The 21,025-nt window shown below is 37.4% G+C and overlaps 2 protein-coding genes across 4 annotated transcripts in view; one reads left to right on the top strand and one right to left on the bottom strand.

Annotated features, from left to right (window-relative positions):
• CFAP92 (cilia and flagella associated protein 92 (putative)) overlaps window positions 1-21,025 on the top strand; it is a 167,377-nt gene that overhangs the window by 69,767 nt on the left and 76,585 nt on the right. Inside the window, exon 5 of the mRNA XM_064518850.1 lies at window positions 4,747-4,841. The gene's annotated coding sequence lies outside the window, so the exon portion shown is untranslated. The remainder of the gene's footprint in view (window positions 1-4,746; window positions 4,842-21,025) is intronic.
• EFCC1 (EF-hand and coiled-coil domain containing 1) overlaps window positions 1-21,025 on the bottom strand; it is a 59,305-nt gene that overhangs the window by 10,563 nt on the left and 27,717 nt on the right. For all 3 annotated transcript variants that reach the window (XM_064518852.1, XM_026099544.2, XM_064518853.1), the window contains exons 3-5: window positions 6,625-6,770; window positions 2,569-2,704; window positions 2,104-2,269 (exon numbers count right to left, since the gene is read on the bottom strand). In XM_064518852.1, coding sequence (XP_064374922.1) covers window positions 2,104-2,269; window positions 2,569-2,704; window positions 6,625-6,770 — 448 coding nt within the window. The remainder of the gene's footprint in view (window positions 1-2,103; window positions 2,270-2,568; window positions 2,705-6,624; window positions 6,771-21,025) is intronic.

The raw sequence follows: 21,025 nt of genomic DNA on the forward strand, positions 1-21,025 counted from the left end.
AAAAACTTAAGGAATGTAAAAGAAAATAATTGTATTGTGTTTGCTACTGAAGGAGTTAAAGAGGGTCTCATATTAGAGCCAGTTTTTGCAAGAGATGAACCTGAGGTGCTTTCTCAAAACAGGAAGGAAACAGTAACAGAACTCCAGAATTAAGTGTTGAAATGTGCTGTGTTATTTATCTGTTAAATCAGTTTAGCCTCAGAGGAATGGAAGGTGGCAAATGTAACACCAGTTTTTAAAAGATACTGCAGAGATGATCTGAGGGACAACAAATCACCCCTACAATATCAATAATTCTGTCAGGCAAACTGATAGAAACTGTAATAGAGAAGGGACTTGGTGAATACATAGATGAACATAGTGAGGAATCTATTAGATTTCTTTGAAAGGGTCTGTGAATATACATGAACAATGGTAATTCAGTTGATAGAGTGTACTTTGGATCTGCAAAAAGCTTTTGTTAAGGTTCATCGCTAAAGACTTAAAAAAATAAAACTGACACTGGACTGTAGAGTAGATCCTGCCATGGACTTAGAGCTGGTTAAAAGGTGGGAGGTAAAGCACAGAAAGGCAGACCAGCACTGGATGGTCAGCTTTAATAATGGGGGGAGATCATCCTTAGGGTCTCATAGAGATCTGGGTTAAGATCTGAGCTGATCAGCATGTTCATGAATGGTTTTTAAAAAAGGTGACCGAAAGTGTTTAAGTTTGTTGCTCATATATATTTTCGGGGGTAATCAAAACTAAAACTGCCTGTGAAGAATTACAGCAGGATTTCATGATACTGAATAACTGGGCAATAAAATAGCACATAAAATTCAGTGTCAGTAATGCATAGTAAGGCCTAAAGGGAAGATAAACAATGTCATATGTATGCAGTGATGATGACTGCAACTCAAGAAAGAGATCCAGGAGAAATGTATCCTGAACATAGCTCAGTGATCAGCAAAGATCAAGAGGATAAATGTTGGCAGCTAGCTAGGAAAGGAACCAGGGACAAAACAGAAATCATTCTTATGCCATGATGGGCTTGCATTTGAATGCTAAGTTCATTTTCGGTTCTTATTCAAAAAGGGTAATAGTAGAGCCTGAAAAGTACACAGAAGAATAAAATAGAATAACAGAAGTAAATAATGGTTTCTGTACCAAGAGACATGAAACAGACTAGGAATGAGGATAAGTGAGGCAACATTTTTGGTGATAAAAGTCTGTAAAATTATGAAGGGAAAGATCATTTACCCTTTCCAAGCACAAGAACTGGATGATCAGGCAGCAGATTAAAAGCAAACAAAAACAAATCCTCAGAACCTTTTCCTTTATAACTTATTTCTGGAAGTGATTAGCATCAGGGTGTAAAATACTGAACAAGTACTGACTGAAGCTTAAGACAAAGTAATGCATATGATTCACTATCTTTGTTTCATAGAAAGATTCATAGCATTAAAATCTATACTCATCATTGGCTAAAGTTGGCAATATTTAAATACTACAATTAGATAGCACTACTAGGATACCGCACTGGGGCTTTTAAATACTGTGGCAATAACCTCTGCTGAAACTTGGACACAGTAATAAGCCTGAGAAATAGATTTTTTTATTTAGCATCAGAGTAAACTGGATGATTCCCTCTGAAGGATTCCAAAACAGTGAGCCTCTGTGGCTCAATCAGTTGGAGGAATTCCTAGAAAAGTTATTTTAGGGAACTGGATGGGTTGGGATGTGAGTGTTTCATCCAAAGTTGAGAAACCACCAAAAGGGGCATGGCCTGTATTTAATCTCCTGCTCTTTGATCTGCAGAGATATCAGTTCAGAACACAAAATCTGTGAACATCTTAAATCATTTAAATAAGGATGGTATTTGAAGAACCTGTGGTTCACTCTAATTGGTGCACATCTCATCCTCCAATAATTGGAGGTTCAGGTAGGAGCTGTACTAGAAATGGTGGTGTTAAAGGAAAGCATGAGATAGTCGAGCTTACAGAGTAATGGCATAGTGAAAGGCATCAACAACAGAAAGCAGAACAGCCAGAATACAATAGATATAAATGGAGCTACTTAAAGATACATAAATAACTTTTTCACACTATGCCTGGCACCTATTACCTCTTCCGTATTTGTTTCCAGTTTTTTCACTTCATGCCCTTTGAGCTCAAGCTGTTCAGTGAGCTGCGTGAGTCTCTCTGCTAGCTCCACAGAGGCTGTTTGATAGTTTTCAGTTTTGGTGGTGCCAAAATAAGATATCAGCTTTTTCCGCATTTTTTCATCACATCTGTATTAGGGAAAAAAAAAAGAGTTAATGAAGCCTCATAATCAAGGTCCATGTTTGTAAAAGCCAGTTTTTCTGCAAAATTCTTGGCTGCACAGGTCATAAATTGGTGTCCTAGCTGACACCTATTAGGATTAGGTGGGAGTACTTAGTGTGTTGTTTCCCATGTGTTGTAAAGGAGCACATGGGAGCCTTTTGATTTTGTTTTATAGTAGCATTGCTTCTTACTGAAGCCATGGTGTCTCTAGGTCATGAAGTAATATTCTCAAAAGGCTCAAGCAGCATTAATCTCAGAAACATACCCAGTGCCACAACAAGGGAGCTTGGCAAGTATTTTCTTCACTTCGGCCACTTGGGACTGCTGGTCTCCTGTCCACTTCTCCTCCTCTTCGTCGGAGGCGGCCTGGCCCTCCACCGATCGGAACATCTGATCCTCCGCTGGGGAAACCAACAGCAGTTAACAACAAAAGAGCAGCCCCTGCTCCGCAGCTGTGACATTTTACATTGGTGCGACTGAGAAAGGAAAACTGAGATTTTAAATATCTCAGTGAAACACAATGCAGGGTCCTTCATCATTCATGGAAAGGGGCTTTAAGGGAACTGAGCTTCAGCAGAGATCATTATTTCAGCACTCTCTTGCTGGTGACTCGTTACTGTTTCACTTAAATTCTTTTCTTTCCTTTCAATAACCAAAATATAAGAATAAGTGTGAAGGAACAATATACTATTTGGGTGACAATTACTGTTCGCATACACTATTGAATATACACTTTTCATCAGGAATAAAACCATTGTAATGTGGTAGATATTTTTGCATAGTCATTGTAACAGCTGAGTATCTATTCAGAGTGCAAGAATTTTATTTAAATGTTCTCTTACTTATTCATTCACTTACTGTGTGTTGTAGGCATGGGGATCTTGATATATACCTGTAGTATTAGCTATTTAATGCTTAGCTATAGCTATTAATGCTCAGCTATAGCTATGTAATGCTTAGTTATGGCTATCTAAACTAAACCTAATGTATCCTTACATGCCAAATAAATTGTAGATGAAATAACCATAATACATGCAAATATACATGTACTACTGCAGAAATTTTTCAATACTTTTTAGCTGCATCTTAGAAAAATTATTGCATTTAGCTTCTGTTTCTATCACAGAAAGATACTTACTGGGACTTAAATGATTATTCTGATGCTTGTAACTTACTGGAAATCTTTGGCATAGTAAGCACTGGCCATATCTTTATGCTGAACATTTATTTTGAATTGACATCAGATTACACCAATTTAAACATGAATTTTAATATTATAATTATTTACCATAACAACTGTCAGTTAATTAAACAGCTTTAATTCTAGCAGTGATCAAGTCAAAGAATCATAAGAGCTTGCTATCATTTCTGCAAATATCGAAAGACGTTTGACCTTAAGTAGCATTTCAAGTACTGTGCACATTTAGTTACTTCATTCAGCGCAGGAACAGTGGCCGCAAGGCAGTGAGTCACCTACCAGCGACTCTCAGGGAGCAGAGAAATGACTCTCCGCATGCCTTCTGTAGTTTCAGGGGTAGCTACATGGTCTTTACAAGTTGAAGAAACATCGTTTTGCATTTAAGCAATAGTAGCTCAGTTTTTACAAACTGAAACAGCACATTTTTGATTGCAGATACTTCTGTGTGTGTGTGTGTGGGGGGGGGAGATGCTGAAAGATTTATATGGTAACTGTCCGATTACTGACAGAAGTCCTGTTAACAGCTGGCACCCGAACCGCATGGCTGGTGGTAGTCACTGCAGTCGTTACACCAGGCAGTGCAAAGAAAGGCGCCGGGTGCAGAGCGTCAGTGTACGGGCCGCCTGGAAGAGCAGCGGCCTTCGTTTCAAGCATGCAGGCACCTCGGTTCAAGTTAAAATGCCATTTCCATTTGTTGTCACTGCTCGAGACTTTTAACAGTCTCTCCGTGGCCTCTCGCCGATAGGCAGGGCAGCGGTGGTGCTCGCGCCGTCCTTCGGCAGGATCTCCTTCAGAGGGCAGTCGCGTAACGCCTCTGGAGGAGTCCTTCGCTGCCAGCCTAAACCTCTTCAGTCCTCTGTCAGGTCTGTGTTCAGCAACAAAGGAAAAACAGCCTGATCTTTTATTTTTATTTTTATTTTTTAATTTTGGTTAACACTTGACATATGTTTGTTAACGCAATTTTCATTCCAGTAGCATTCAATGTGCCTAATTTATAGGTTATCATGTTCAATAATTTATTGGCTAAGCAGGAACAAAGCTTATTTCCCTGCAGTATTGCTCTTTAATTAGAGAGTGAATGTCAGTGCATCTTTAGTGCAATCCTAACACCGTATGAACTAGTGTATTAGAAGCACTTTCTTTCATGAGACTGAGCACTGCCAAAACAAAACAAATGACTATATCTTCAATCTGTGATACATTAGCAGTAAACTTTTTGTATGATCATTTGTTTTCTTGCCTTAGGAGTTCAAAGGGGTAATCAGAGTTTATAACTGTTGTGGCAGTCGTGAGAGCTGACATCACACAACACTGTGGATTCCTTGAAGACCTGCAAACTGGTATGTTTAATCCCGTAAATTATTGCTACATCTGGCATAGCAGACGCTCAGATTAGCTTTTCATAAATGGGAGGGAAAGGGATGTAAACCTCAAGCTGTCTTCATGCTGAGGTAGCTAAGCCACTACTAATGCATTTTTTCACACGTGGGAATGCCTTCTGCTCTGATTGAACAGTATGCAGAAGAGACTACCTTTTATATCCCTTTGCAGGTTATGATTAGCAGGACGGGAAAGCAGAGATAATAGTGAAACTTTGTATGTCTCTCTCAACGTAAAGCGAACATTTTAATAAAATTCTTATATAAGTAGAATCATAAAGTAGTTGAGTACTGAGATACATAGGCATTCATTTGTAACCCAGCTAACTTCAAATAATTTACACAGTTCTATTGATACAAATGCTCTTCTGAGCATATTAACATTCATTTAACGAAGTCTATCTAGATATTTTATAAATAAATCTATATCTAGATTTATTTATCTAGTATATCTAGGTTTATCCCAGGTGTTCACACAGGTTTTTTTGTTCTAGGTTTATCCCAGGTGTTCATGCAATTTTTTTTGTTCAGCTTTGCAGTTTCACTCTGAGTTATTTTTTCTTTTCTGCCTACCTAATCCTTTTTTCATTTGAAAGAGTATTTTTTCACATTTTTAAAGATATGACACCACAATTTTTTTGCTTGAATAACTTTTGCTAGAAAAGCTGTTTGAACTTGAAATATGGGTAATGTAGCTTAGACATGGAATCTGTCTTTGAACTGGCAGTATGCCTCTTTTAATAAAATATTTGTGAAAGCAGGCTAACTGTATAGGTCTAACCAAATGGAGAAAATGCTGAAATGTTAACTCTATTTACATGTCATCATTTTTCACACCCTGAGCAGCTAGTTGCCGGCTCCATTCAATACATTACACAAAATTTACTTTTTTGTCAATACGTACACATCTCCAATCTGCAGTGAAGACACTGTGTTACTTACAGGTAATTCCAAGTAAGAGTTTTTGTCGTCTTTGAACTAGATGTGTCAAAAATCACGTAAAGAAAGTCAAACTCTGTGTTTGCAATTGCTGTCTACTTGGCATTTAAACCAATACCCAGGAAAAAAAAAATGTTTGGCTTCTAAGATGGCTGTCAGAAATGTCTCTCATCATTACAGCAGCTAAATGACCCCCCAAAATTGTCATCTCTTTGAGAGCCATCCTAGCTCTCTGCTCTACAAAAGTCTAGGTAATTTTTAACTAGAGCCAGCCTTTTTCAAACCCAATGATTTTATAAGATTTTCAAAAAGCGCTTCATGCAGTCCCATGAGAAATTGCAACTGAGCCATGTTATGGCAGTAGTTAGTGTTACATGTGCTAAATAGGTTGGACCTTTTCAGAATTACTGAAGAGGCCAGAATGTTTCCAAAGAGTGTGACTATATGGAATATTAACTGCAAATGGGTTTTTTGGAAATGATTGTAGCTGAAGTTACAAGATTTATTTAAAGAAATGAAGACTCCATACTTCCAGGCTAGGAAAAAGTTTTTTGTGAGGTGATATGAAAAAAACAGATGTTTTAAATCCCAGCTGTAAATGATATGCTCAGTCTTTTATTAAACATACAATTATGTGGAGATGGAGAAGTAGGAAGCTGGGATATTACCTTTTATTTACGTCTAGGATTTCAAGGTGTGTTAGGATTTATTTGTAGCTTTGCTAGTTTGAAATCTATACTAGCTTTTCTGCTGAGGACCTTAGAAATCAATAGGGCAAAAAATAGTTGTTTACTGGGCTTGATACCATTTTCTGAAATCCCAGCTCCACCAGTGGGAGATCTTCGATCTTGCTGCACAGCAGATAAGCAGTATCTTCCATCCAGTAAAGCTGTTCCTTCTTTCTGCTCTGGGCTGCTTTTTGAAGGAGGCTGAAATTTCGCGGTTTCTGATCTGAGAAAGAAGGGCAAAATAAAGTGGACTTGTAGGAAATTTGAAAAACCAAGATGAATGTGCACAGTGTAGCACATGAACGATTCTCATCAAATTAAATTGTTCAGACTTGCTGTAGAAAAACAGGGGCATCTGCTTTCAGGGCCTGTGAAATGGGACCCTCAAGGGCAGCATTCAGTAGCTTCACTAAGAATCAAAGGAAGGTGGATTTCGACTCTCTGAACTAAAAATTACTTACAGCTTTTAGTTCAGGTTAAAGATATCTGGAAAATCTATATGGAAACAGTCTACTTCGGCCATAAACTCTCCCTTCTCCACTGACAGTGATGGAGTGCCTGCTTCATTTTTAACATGGACACCCTATAATCCCATGATTAGGGTAGCAAGTCTTGCATCTGTTACTGTAGATCGATACTCAGACTTAAAATGTCGGTGTGCATACATTGAACCAAGCTTCAGTTCAGTTTAAAAAGCAGCACCACTATAAGGCTCTGCAGGAACATAATCTTTTTTAATGCTAATAATGTTAAAGCTTTTTGTGGGCCTTTTGCAACAGATTAAACAGTGTGGAATGGGATGTCACATGGAAAGCAGTAATAACCAGCAGTGTTGCGTTTCACAGGTTCAAAAACCTTATGTGTATTGACTAATTAGTTTTCCTAATGCCCTTATGAAGCATCTAAGCACACTCCTCATTTTATAGACTTGAAAATATGAAGATTAAGGCCTGCATTCCCAGAGTTATCTAGGAAACCAGGCCGCATTTATTTCAGTAACAATGAGGTTTCTAAATCAGTTTGTGTTTCCAGGACCAAGAGCTTTTACCAAGACTACACACTTAATCCAACAGCAAAATCAAGATTAGTATGTAATACGTCTGTCTCATAATTCTGTACTTAGTCATTTATAACAGAAGACATCAGGGAGATGCCTTTAGGTGGTTTTCAGATAACTCTTCTGAGTAATGACGATGAAGCAGTGTCAGAGACTCAGAAGTCAAAAAGAATGATACGTGAACAGAGTGATACATCTGAAAAGCAGTGAGTTATAGGTAAGAAACACCTCAGTGATGAGCTTCTGAATTTCTAACAATCCAATTTTGATTGGAATGTAGAGAATATTACATTTATATATAGGAAACTGAACTTCAAGTGATGGTACATAGATCAAAAAAAGATTGCAAAATACCTTGATATCAACTACAGTAGAGATGAGTGGCATTGCTTCTGAAAAAAAGGAATGTATAGCTAATGAATGTGAGTCCTTAAACATACTGACAAAATTTTTAAAAAGTAATTTAATTAAATAAAGGACAGTGATTGTTGACAGAGGAACTTATAGCTAGCCACATGGACAGCTTTGAGGGATTTCATTAAAGCAAATTCAAGGTAGCATGTGTTAGAGGAAAAATCTGGATTATATTTAAATATAGTTGAGCTGAAAATGTTCTTACCCACTCAAGAGAAAGACCCAGCCATGTAAGATGGTAAAAGTCATTCTGTGTAGCAAAATGGAAACTTTTAGTCTGCATGAGGCAAAATCTAGTAAGTCTAATAACATAGATTTATTTTATTATCTAAAAATCTAATAAAATATTGCAGTTTGGAAAGTACAGGAATAGAATATGAAGTGACTGTCATGTTGAGTAGACTGGAGTTACTGTCTTCCCATTGGAATGCATTTGGTTTGGTTTGGTTTGGCTCTCCTCCCTTCAGTTTCAAAGGGATGTAACAATAATAAAGTGATCAATGAAAGACCACATGGCTATTAAGAAGAGATACAATAGAAGTACGCAATATAACTGATAAAGAAAGTGAATTTAGACACTTATTTATCTGCAAAATAGTAAAAAAAAAGGTCAGTGAAATTGAAAGGCAACATAAATACAGAATTTATTTTAGCAGTCCTGTTTTTTCACATGATATATAGGTAACTTAATTTCACAAAATGTTACCGAAATTGAGAGCTATGAAGAATTTAAAAAATCAGACAGTTACTATGTAATAAGAAACTCACAGTTCTATTGGATGCATGGAAACCTAGCATATCAGTTCACACATTTAAAGTTTATATCAAACATTCTCAGAGGTAGGGATAAACTGCCTCTCGGATATGTAGCTACATGAACATGGAGTCTGGTCTATTATGATAATGGCTATGCTCCTGTCCCAGTACTACATCTTTCCTGATTATAATCTGAAATAATCATAGTCTGCTCATAACTCAGTAATTACTTTTGTACCTTTGTACATTTTGTAATGTAATATTATAATTTGATAAATGTTTCCATAGCTTCCTTTTTTACTATTGAGAAAACAGTTGATTTCCAATATTTTCATCAGGATATTTTCTCATTTAGACCACATAATAATGTGGTTGTATGCTTTCCCCATAAAGAGCCAGCATATAGTTCACAAAGAATCTATATGCAGAAGAAAGCAAACCAAATTCAGGAGCTCTATAATAAATTAAGTTCCCTCCAAATTCCTCCAAAGATTAGTTTTTGTTTGATGAATATCGAAGATTCCTTACACTTAACACATTAAATATTCATTAGTAGAAAATGAGAGTTAAAACACTTAGAAAATTGGTCCTACTGAAACAAGTTGTATAACACGATCTTTTTGTGCAAATCCTCTAAGTACTTCCTGCCATTAAATTCAACCACTGCTAGAAACAGAACTTTGGCTGTAGCAATAGAAAAGCTGATGCCAAGTTAGAGATAAGTATCACAGAGAGCTTTTGTTTACTCTAACACAGCTGCTGTCAGTTCCTGAAGAACCACACCAATATTAGTTCCCTTGGTGTTGGTAAAAGTGTATGTGCTCTAAGTAAACAAGATCACAAATTTAACAAAAATGGTCAGTATTTTGAAATGTCTGTAGGGAAGGAAGCTGAGGTAAATCATGCTTAGGAATCATCACTGCTTTTACGCCCCAGCGTAGAGCTGACTGCCTAAAAACTAATGATGTATTTCATTTACAATATTTAGTATTACTTAGCTTAGCAACAACTAGATTTCCTGTGAAGTCAAGGGAAATAGGAGGCTCCAGAAGGGAGCCTGCGTAGTGATTTAGCTTTCATTAGTTCTGCAAAAAAAATCATGAAGTAGCCTGCAAATAGCAAGCACTGTTAAGTCTGGGCATTCAAAATGGAGGCTCCTGGGATCAGTGCAGATTGCAGTTGTATCCTGTACTAATGCTGCTGTGAGTTTCAGGCTCTGTGGAATATCCTTTGACAAGGATGTTACATTTTCTTGTTCTGAAATGCACTACTTTCCTTCATTTTTAAACAAAAACAACTTGGGGCCTGACCCTCAATATGCATCCTTTCCAATATTTTGAGGACTCTATTTGTATTTTGCAGATTGTTCTCTTAGTTTTAAATGAGGGTGTAATTCAGACCTCTTTGGGTGTTAGAGATTTCTAAAGTTAGCTTGCATAATAAAGAGATGCTGACATTCCCTTGAATAGTCACTGTTGTCTCAAAGACAGTTGAGATTTTAACCGAGAAAAAATTGAGACTAATAATGAAGCATCATGAAAAGCTTTTCTTGTAAAAGTGAATACTATCTATTGATAGTATTAACTTCTTACATCTGGCAACCTGGTTTCAATTTAGCTTGCAGTCTAGTGAGCATTGAAAAGTTTAATGAAAAAAATCTTTCCCATAAAAGTCAGCACACACTGTCATGACTTAGAATAACAGACTACCTCCACTTAGATGAGATTCAGGGGAAACCTAAATACTTTCACTGCTCTGTCATTCTTGTAAGGGAGCTTACAGTTAGTCGATGAAATATAAAGTACAAACGCTGATTGCTCTGTAGTTATTTTCCTGAGAGGACATCATCAGCTCTTTTTTAATATAGAGAACTTAAGGGAACTATACAGACAACCTGTTTAGTTACATCTTTCTGCTCAGCATATCGATTGGAGAAAGCAACATTTTTTCTTTGAGGATATTGAGCTGGGAAACTAGAAAGAAATGTGAGTTTTGAGCAAGGATTTTTGGACCAAGGTGCTCCAGAATTTAAATCTTAGTTCTCACTCAGGCTCTGTCATTTGCATCAAATCACTCCAACAGAAATATGGCACAGGTAATGTTCTTTATGGCCTGAATAAAAAGGTAGCATAGATTAAGATAAAGCCTTGTTTTCTAGAATAAGACATGGCAATTGCAATTATGTCAAGGTGTTTGGAAATGGGGTAGATTTTAAATGTGCATAAAGGAACACATGGCCAGACAGGCTGGAATTTCAGAGCTGTTCTGTGCCAGATAAGAATGAAGAAAAAAAGCAAGCAGCAACAGGGATAAATATGGAAGTTTAAAAAGAACCAAGAGATTTTACATTTGATCAGTTAATATGTAATGTCAAGAATCTGTTGGAAATAACAGAATTGGAAATTTGTTGTTGTGGTATGTCTTACTAGGAGTCCAGTATAACACAGGATGCTGGGCACTGGTTTATCGACAGTAGTGACCAGGGAAAGTGAAAGGAAAGGAAAGGAAAGAATCAGCGGCCTCATAGTGAAGGTAAAGGGGGGGCGAGTGCCCTGTGCAACAGAGTTCCAAAGAAGAGATGTGTAAACACAACTGGCTCTCATCCATGTTATCGAAAAACAGTTTAAGCACTAATCTGCCAAGTTTAGTGCCAACGATCAAATGGGTATAGCTGTAGGTCTTTATGCTTATACAGAAGGTGTGAAGAGGAGATTGGGCTGCTGATACTGCTCATGTTGTTGCAAGGAAAAATGTACTGTTCCTTTAGAACCATAAGTAGAGACTAAATATGAGAAGGTTTGAAGAAGGTTTTCCTCAGAAATGTTGCACAGAGCTCGAAGAACAGCTTTAAGGATACTAATGAATCCCTGCTGCCTACTGGAAGAAAGGGACTGTTTCCTTTTTTGAGCTTTGCCATTGACATAATTAGTGACTAAATTGGCTTTGGAAAATGTTTCAAGAAGAAGGCAAAGTTCTGGCTGGATTTCTCAATTTTTTAGACTTTAAAGCAGATGCAAATCAAACAGTGCAGAAGCTTTTAATTCATAGGGTTGATTCATGCTTCTTAATTTGTATTGTTGGAGTACACAGTGTTTCATCATCCCAATGTGAGGTGATGGAGGCATGAAGGGTTGCATAGTGATGTTTTTTGGTAGTAGAACAATAAAATACCATGATCTTCTGATTTCTCATCACGTGATTTAACCACTAGGTCATTTTTTTCTATCTCGAAGTTTTTTATTGCTCAGCAAAACTTAATGCCAAATTCATACTCTAATTTTGAACTGGCAGAGATTTCAAGATTTAAAGAGCAGAATGAAAGAGGCCAGCCAGTACACTTTCAGTATCATGGTAAAGTCTTATTAGAGGAATCTTCACTCATTCTTAAATATAGGTTTAATTCTTTTCTCATTAGTATTCACACAACATCTAATGGGTCTTCATAATTGAGAAGAAGAGTGAATAAACAGCACATTTGTTTAGGGCAAAGATCACAGGGGAAAGTAGTTCTGAAGATGCCTGGGAAGCATTTGTGTATGGTGCAGTGTGGCAAGGTTTCCACAGTGACAGGCAAACAGTCCGCATTCATTTTAAGGTCTTTGTACTGAGAATAATGGGCAGCTTGAGAGAAGGAAAATTGAAGAGTGGAGAGTCTGCAAAGTACTGGACCTTAAAGTAATGTCCATGACTAATTGGCTTTTAATTGGTACTGTTGTTATTGTTATGGAAACTTCTAACTGCAGCAAAAAACACCTGCTTCTAGCACTGAACATATCTTTCACTTAAATAATTCCTGACTAATCATAAGATAGCTCTAGAGAATTATATAGGTTCACATTCATATATCTTTAACTATTTTATTTTAGAGTCTTATTTACAGCAGATAAAACAGCTGTGGATATATGTACCTGGCAGTTAGTATAGTTATACAGATTTAGTTATACTTTATTTTAAAAGTATACGACATGGCTTTTTTAGACTCCAGTTAGGTGTGATTTTATTTTTACACTGTTTTATGCAAATCATCAAAGTTCAGGGAACTCAAGATGGTTTCAGTTTTGGCATACCTCGAAGAGGGAATTAGAGTTTTTAAAGGTGTGCATACTTTCATTTGTTTATGACTTTTCATATGTCATGCAGATCAAATACCATACTATGTTTTCACACTGGACCTAAGTGTCTTTCTGTTGGTTTTCTGAATCCATCTGTCTTGAGTTGGTCCTGTAAGCTGTGGACTTCTCTCCAGCAGAAATCATATTAATAAGCTTTCTATGACAAATTCAAATTTTAAATTGCTTAATCTGTAAGACATGAAAAATAAAATTTTAAAGTATAATTTTTTAATTAGCTATAATAAAGATGACTAAATATCCTGGATTTATACTAAAATAAGGATAAAACTGTAGCTGAACAGCCTCCATAATACTGGCCATAGTTCTGTCAGGTTTCCTATTATCTGCTCATGATTTTAATTCTTTTGCCAGACTCACCATCCTCTGGAAAGAAATTATCTTGCTGATGGCAATGTGTTTGAATTCTTGCTGAATCATTCCAACTTTGGGCATATTGTATATAAATTGACAAATGTTGCAATGTTACTGTCACACATAGCAGAGAGTAGCAGAGTTATCCCTTGCTGTCATGTAGCACTCTTTCAATGAAGAGTTCAAGCATTTGGAGACAACACCAACCTTTGTGCAGACAAAGAGTAGGAGATGACTTTCTCTATCATAAACAAAATTTATGCCACTGGACATAGAGCACTCCTGAGACTGTAATGTAAGATACAGAAAATAGTTTAGAAGTCACTACCTTATCCTTGGGAAAAAAGGAAGGGATGTGCTGATCAGCCAAAAGCAATAGGGTGCATTGCAAGATAAATTATTCCAAACTTCTCCTAGAAGGAGGTTTAACATATCCTACTTAGACAATATGATATCCTTTTGGAATTTCTCCTTACATGCAGATGCATATGTTTGCATACACATGGTCAGCCATAAGAAACCTGTTTCTTGGTGGGCCTTAGGAGTTTTAATGTTAGAATTGCCATTGTTGGATCCATGAAGGCCTCAGTTCTTATTTTATCTCCAACATTCAAAGTAGATTTAGCCAGCAGATGAGAAAAATCTGTTACCTCATGGCTTTGCTCTAATAACCCTAAATGTCAGTTGATAAATGTAACACTGTGAATCACTAATGTGGTGTTACCTAATAAGAAAGACTGTTACTGAGTCTTCCTTACCACATAGTGAAATTACAGTATTAAAATGTCTTGAATTGTCCATTCCAAAGAGCAAATGCTGTATACTCAGAAAGTCTGGGGGAAATTGACTGTTTTGGGAAATCAGCTATTCTCCGTACAGGTCTTTATCCTTAAATTATCATTTTTTTTTCTTAACTGCACTTTTTAAAACCTGACGTTGGTTTAGAAAGATGGATTTCCTGGGCTTCACATTGGTTCTCTTGATATTTTAGGGTTCTTACAGATTCAGATGCAAAGATTTTCAGTTGCATATTGCTTTCCCATGCCATTTAAGTTGAATTTCTCACAATCCAAATGTTTCTTAGGTTGATTTTTTTAGGTTTTAGCTTAAACAAGTAAGCCGTTTCCAAGAACATCAGAAGTAAATACATTGCTACAAGGGCCTTGTATATCCTTTGGCTGGAGCAGTGACTTGTTTTAAGAGCTTTGAAACTTACAGCTGTGCAGATTCCATTAGTATTGGACATGTTCCAATCCATGGCCACGAGGAACTATGTAAAGCTTTGCCAACATTTGTGAATCTCAGTTTATGCTAAGCAAGTTTGGACTAACAACCAGCAATGGGGTCAGGGATATTTTCCCTTTTGCACTTTCCGTGTTCTCCCTGGCAAGGATACTAGCACTGCGAGTGGTGGCCTAGACATAGAGCAGGGAAGACCCGAGGAGTGTTTAGGCCTGAAGGAGCAGTTCAGAAATATGTCCAAAAGCGAAACTCCGTCTTTCTTAGCATCTCTCTCCCTTAACACCTTGCTCCTATTTTGCAGCTTCTCATACCTGATCCAGTGTTACAGCTCGTTGCTCCCTGAGTTGTGCCAGTGCATGTGCTTGTGTTGTTATGAACTGGATTCCTGAAATGAGGTGTGTTAAAATATCTCTTCTCTCTTTTATTTTTGGAGAATAGTTCAAAATTTGGATCACTGCACAACCCTAAGACTTGCATCTATCCAGGGATGGCAAAGTGCAGGGCTATGGCTGGAGTGAGCAGCTGCGAAAGAGATCTTTCAGTCAGGTTTTGCTGCTGAAGGAAGCATGAAATTGAATTACACCCTGAATAGGTACAATGATTAAAGTGAGGATGAGGATTACAGCAACAGCAGACTTGAACATAGAGGAAAGAGATTAGAGGTAGAGATAGGAAGGGACAGGAGAGGAGAGGAGACATGCAGAAAAAGGGTTTTACAGACTAAACATACACCCTGCTAATATTTGGGATGGTATCCAAGTTCTTGAAGTCTCACAATTCCTCTTCTATCAGTAAATATTTGGGAAAACTATCCACAGATTAGTTTCTCCCTCCGCCCTCTGATGGTCCACACAGAGGATGATAATTTACTATGCTGTCAGTTGTTCAGTTAATTCAGAGCAGAAATCTATGTAGAGAATGCAGAGAATCTGACCCCTTTGGTGGAAAACACAGCTGCCGTGATGATGTTACCTGACACAAATTCTTGCATTTTAAGTGTGTTTGTTTTTTAAGGTTCTCAACTTACAAGATGTCAGGAGGTTGCCTTAATCTGCTGGAGCTCATGCATTACAGTATAATTATTATTTGTAAAATCACAGTCCGTTTTTTCCCCATGTGATCTTTGCCTCATTCAAGGCAGAGAATGGACTTCTGTGTTTGGAAACAACCATATAGAGAAGGAAATTTCTGACAGTAGAATCCTGTCTCATCCACTGCAGAACCTATGAGTAGCAGTCAGGTGAGACAGTGCAGAACGAGAAAGGGTGATGTCCTGGTTAAAGCAGCTAAATGCTTCTTTGAGGAAGTGGATTCTACTCCTGTCTCTGCCAGAGACCCTGCATAGTGTGAGGCAAATTACTTGAGTTAGGCTTTTGATGCATGATTACTGTGTTGCTTGTGTAAAGAAAACAACTGGGTCCTGATTTTCTTGGTGTGGTATTTGAGACTATGGGATATGAGCACTGCAGCTGAAGTATGGAAGCCTTGGAAGCCATGATCTGTGTGTTTTGCTATACAACGCAAAGTATTCTGAACGTTCGGACATGTCAGACTGGGCACCTAAAATTAGCAGAAAATTCTGATGATAATCTTTCTGTGACACTGTGATGATGAACAGTATACTACAAAGCTAATCATTTATTTTCAGAGAAACAGTTAGGGCCACTTTTTACGATTAAGATAAATATCAGTGCATTACGCAAGACCCATATAAGTATAGAATAGAGGCTCTTAAGCTTGGATGCACAGACACATACATAAATTTATTACAAATAAATTAATAAGGAAGCTGAATTGAGACTACATAGCAGGTTTCATCCTGTGACTTCTAGAATACATCCCTTTCAGCTCTGAAATGCAGCTCAAGATCTCTAAGTCTCACTCTTTGATGTTTTCCTTAACCTTGTCTAGCCTTGAAATTTTAATCTACCATTGTTAATAAACCATTTGTCATTTGGGCTGCTCCACAGAAGATTTGATTATTTGATTTTGGTAATTGACATTTGATAATTAGGCTAAACAGATAGGTAATTAGAGTGTTTTTATAAATCCTATACCTAGGAATGGATTATATTGCATGGCAGTAGTTTGGAGTATATCAGTGAGGAATCAGACTGCTTTTTTGCTCTGTGTGGGATATTTTATGGTTAATAGTCACTGCATTATCCAGGAGAAACATACCTCACTTTTGAATTATGTCATTCAGATATTGTTGCCTCCTTAATGAATTCTTTTGTGACACTATAAAGGAAATGATTTCCAGATGTCGTTCTACTGGAATAAAGAATTCTGTTGCCACACCCTGCTAGCTAGAAATTCAGATATTTACACTGAAGGCCTAGAGTTTGGATGCACAGAATACAGATCTAATTAAAGTGGGAAAATTTTAAGTATCACTATTCTTGATTAAACTATTAGCATAAAAGCTATTTGCTACAGCTTGCACAACATTTCTTAGAAGTCTGAGTTAAAAACCTGGATTCAACTTTCCTCCTAGTCAGGGAAATGGAACTCATAGATCCAGTGCTCCCTTTTCTTTTCTTTCACACAGCTCTGAGTTTTCCATCCTTGCATATTGGAGCAATTATTTTAATTTAGTAAAACCACAGCTCATGTGCTGGCAATGTCAGAATTACTCCAAAAGCCCACAGGACTCAGTAGAGGATGTATGTGGACTTGGGACTGGTGCTGGACCCCACAATAATGCTAAGCAGTATAGCAGTTTGTTTCTTAACAGGTGATACTGAGGGATTCCTGAGGGACCATAAAGGCTTTGTTGAATATTATATTGACCCACTGACTGCTGGGTTATAGTGACCCCCCCACTGCTGGTTAAACAACAGCATTTTCCTGTTCCACCAAAGTGGTGAAACATTTTCAGTCCTAGGAGCCTAATACTCATTTAATTTGCAGACCTTCCTAATAGGCCATGTGGATGCAGCAGTAATTCTAAGTACCTGGCTTTGTGCAGGTGCATTAAGAAGACTTCTGCTTTTCATCTTCACACCATGCCACAACAGCCATTTCAGTCTCTTCCTCAGCTCCAACAGCAGAGAGGGCCAGAGGGAATTGCCCAGTCACCTGGATCCAGCCTGCTGGCTGCCACTTCTAGCATCTATATCTGAGCAAGGCTTCTTTCCACAACAGACTTTACATCTTGTGGGCTGCCCTTCCTCAGATCAAAGTCCCCCAACCACACTCTAGAACAGGACATAGATCCTTCTGCATGGAGTATGTTGAAGACATTGGCGGTTTATGATAAGTCCATTTCAGAGAAGCACTGTAGAGTGCATTTACTTCTCCGGCTTATGAGGAAGTATGGGTCTGAAATGAGGCTGGAGCTCATTTGAGAGCAAGTTTTCACACAAGATTTCCAGCCCTCTTTGCTTCTAGTCAGGCTGCAGTCCTATTAGTAAAACCTGTCTAGACATTTTTGGACATCACCTTTCAGCCTAGTTCATAAGGAAAACCAATAGAAGCATGTGAAAACTAAGTCTGCTCTTCCTTCCCGATCTGCCAACTTTTCTTTTTAAAATTTTCTCTCTCCTGGTATTCTGACATATTTTACAGAAAAGTGCTTCAGTTGTTACTGTAATACAAGCAATAACAACATCACTGCGGATTTTGAGTATTCTTCCTTACTGTGGAAGAAAGAAAGAAACAAAACAAGGAGCAGTTAAATTGCTTCAAGAAACAGTAACAACCTATACAAACCAGTTGAGCTGCTGAAATCACTGATCCAACAGCTAACTAGTTATTGCTTGAAAGCCTACAACCAAAAACTAATAGCTAAAATACCATGAAATTTTAAAACACTGACAGATACAACCAAGATATTTGATATAAGGCATCTAAGTCAGATAAACAAGGGCAGCAGAGCTGTGGTCCTGCAGATCATTTCTTTCTGCCACTGCTTGTAAAATAAACAAAAACCTTATGTATTCCTTTACATAGGCATGTGCTATTTAACCGCAAGGAATCCTCCTGTTACCTCCTGTGCACTAGTGTGTATGTCAATAAAGATCAAATGTCCAGTGATCCTTTCAGTGTCTCTTAGATAAAGAAATGTATTCTTCCTAAACAGAGTCAGTGAATACTTATCCATAGTGTGGTGATCCTACTGAGTTCAGCTCTTGGAGCTTAAAACATCTGACAAAACACTGTTTTTCAGTTCTCTCTGTTTCATGTATGCAGAACTGCAGATATCTGTAAAGTGGTATTAACTCTGAAAGTACCCCTGTACTAGTATGTTTGCCCTTCAGTACTTATGTAAGGACTTCAGAATTTAGGCTTATCGATTGGCTTTTCTGTAAGGAAAAGGACGATGACTCACTCATTGTGCCCTAAACTGGCTGCAAGTTATTGCTGGCCAATTCTTACAAAATATTTTGGAAAATATGACTTTAATACATTTTAACAGGAGGGGCTGCAACCATCAGTTTTGCATCTAAATCAGATTTCTTACGCTCTCACGGGACAATTGCACAAAGGCCTGCGTAGTCGTTTGGTCCCTGCAAGTGCCCGAGTGCCAAGCGCATATGGGAGCTAACCTGCTGTTATTGCTGGGCCTGGAAGCTCAGAGTGCAAAGGGATCATGTCGTTATTACAAGTCAGACCAAGAGTCTGAACTGTCAGTGCCAGCAACTTTCTGCTGTGAACGTGAGGAAGTCACAACTTCCATGTTCCCCAGATCCTGCGTCAGGAAACAGGAATAACAATTACCTCATGGTGTTGTGTTATCTATTTCACTAGTGTTTGTAAAACATCCTTAGATCTTTAGAGAGTGCTATTTCTATATTAGACACTGTCTAATCCTGCAAGATCCTTCATATTCAACTTCTGTACCTGCTGTTCTGGTGATTATTTGAAATAGTTTTAAGTTTCCTGAAAGCAGCCTGTCCATTGCTTTCTTGAAGCCTTTATTGTTCTGGTACGTGACTTGCAAAAAATATCACTGCCTTCACAATAATCCCAAATTAATTACTTTTGTTCCTAAATGTTCATAAGTCTTTTTGCCAGTTGATAAGAGATCTACAAATATTGCCAATACTTCTTGCATTTATTAGGGTCTTAGGTTTATTTTAACAGCAAAAATATCAGGCTTCTATTTAGTCTTTTATTGGTTATATAGTTGAATAAGAAACATAATTTGGAGATAGAAATGCCAATGAAACCATATGTAGGTTCTCCTCTCATGTAGGAACTGATTTTTAACATTACAGTCTTAGAACTCTGGTTCAGTCAAGAACCAGAACAGCTCCTCCAGTGACAGGCCTGTTTCTTTCTCTAATGAACCTCAGTACAAGCAGGTTTGCCTTGTATTTATCTTCAAATTTACTTAAATTTCATCTAATTTTAAACTTTACATGTATCTTTTCCTACTACAGGAAAGTACTTAAGCAGTTGCAGAATTTTAACCAAATATGTGGTAAAAACAGTTTAATTACATTTCTGTTTCATTGTATTAGTTACAAGCCTTATATACATGAAATTGCACACCTCCTTGAATGTGATACTAAGTAAAGACTTTAGTATTGCCATTTTCAAATAATTGATCGTATCCAAGTTGAGGTTATTGTTTATGCAAGTTCATTTGCTAACTTTCCTCAAACTTTTGCTTTGCAAGCCATTTTTCCATAATATGATTATCCTGCATTAATTTCTGTGATGTTCAAGAACATAGTATCAGGATTCATATGGTGCTTAGGCAATCTTTAGTACTGCTCTAAGGAAAAGTACTCTCTTCCACCATTTAGTATCTCCTGGAATTGGCAGGATGGCCATATGCAACACCATTGAACGTTTGTAGGAAATCAACATAAACTAATACAAATATTTACTGGGGGAAAAAACAGTGTGAATAACTTGTTCCTGTCTCTTTCAGAAGAGCTAGATGCCATAGATGTAGGACATGGCTTAATATATAAGTCTATATAAAAGCTCCAGGTTTTATGGATGGCTTCCAATAGGCAAAATATGGTATTTCTTGGGACTATAAGCTAACAGGGTTAGCCAAATAGACTATGGAAATAAGCATACATTAAAACACATTTAAGAAAGGTAACTTGGATGCACAGCAGGCCAGCAAAGACAGAGACTAAAAATCTAATTTTGGTCATATTAGCGTTAGCTGGATCCCTGGAAATGGACAACGTTGTTAGATACTAATAGATTAATGACCAAATTTTCATGGTTTCTCCTTTCTTGAAATGTTATTGCACTGATAAGGCCAGTTTTCTGATACCCGCTTTACATGCATATGTATTTTTAAAATGTGGCTATGATTTTAGGCCACAGGACTATTGATGTAGGATATAAATTATTTAATGATGATGTACCATGTATGCATATTGTGCTCGTGTAGTGGAATCATGACCTAACCTGTCTGAAATCAGTAGGCACTACCATAATGCGAAGAACAATAATGGTTTATTAACAAGAGTAAAACTTAGTGTTGTCCTAATTTATCCAGCATTGAGGTTGTGATAATGTTCTGAACTGGCATGTCTGTAGATGCTTCAGAGC

Source organism: Dromaius novaehollandiae, chromosome 12 (genome assembly GCF_036370855.1).
Source record: "Dromaius novaehollandiae isolate bDroNov1 chromosome 12, bDroNov1.hap1, whole genome shotgun sequence".
In the NCBI taxonomy this organism is placed as follows: domain Eukaryota; kingdom Metazoa; phylum Chordata; class Aves; order Casuariiformes; family Dromaiidae; genus Dromaius; species Dromaius novaehollandiae.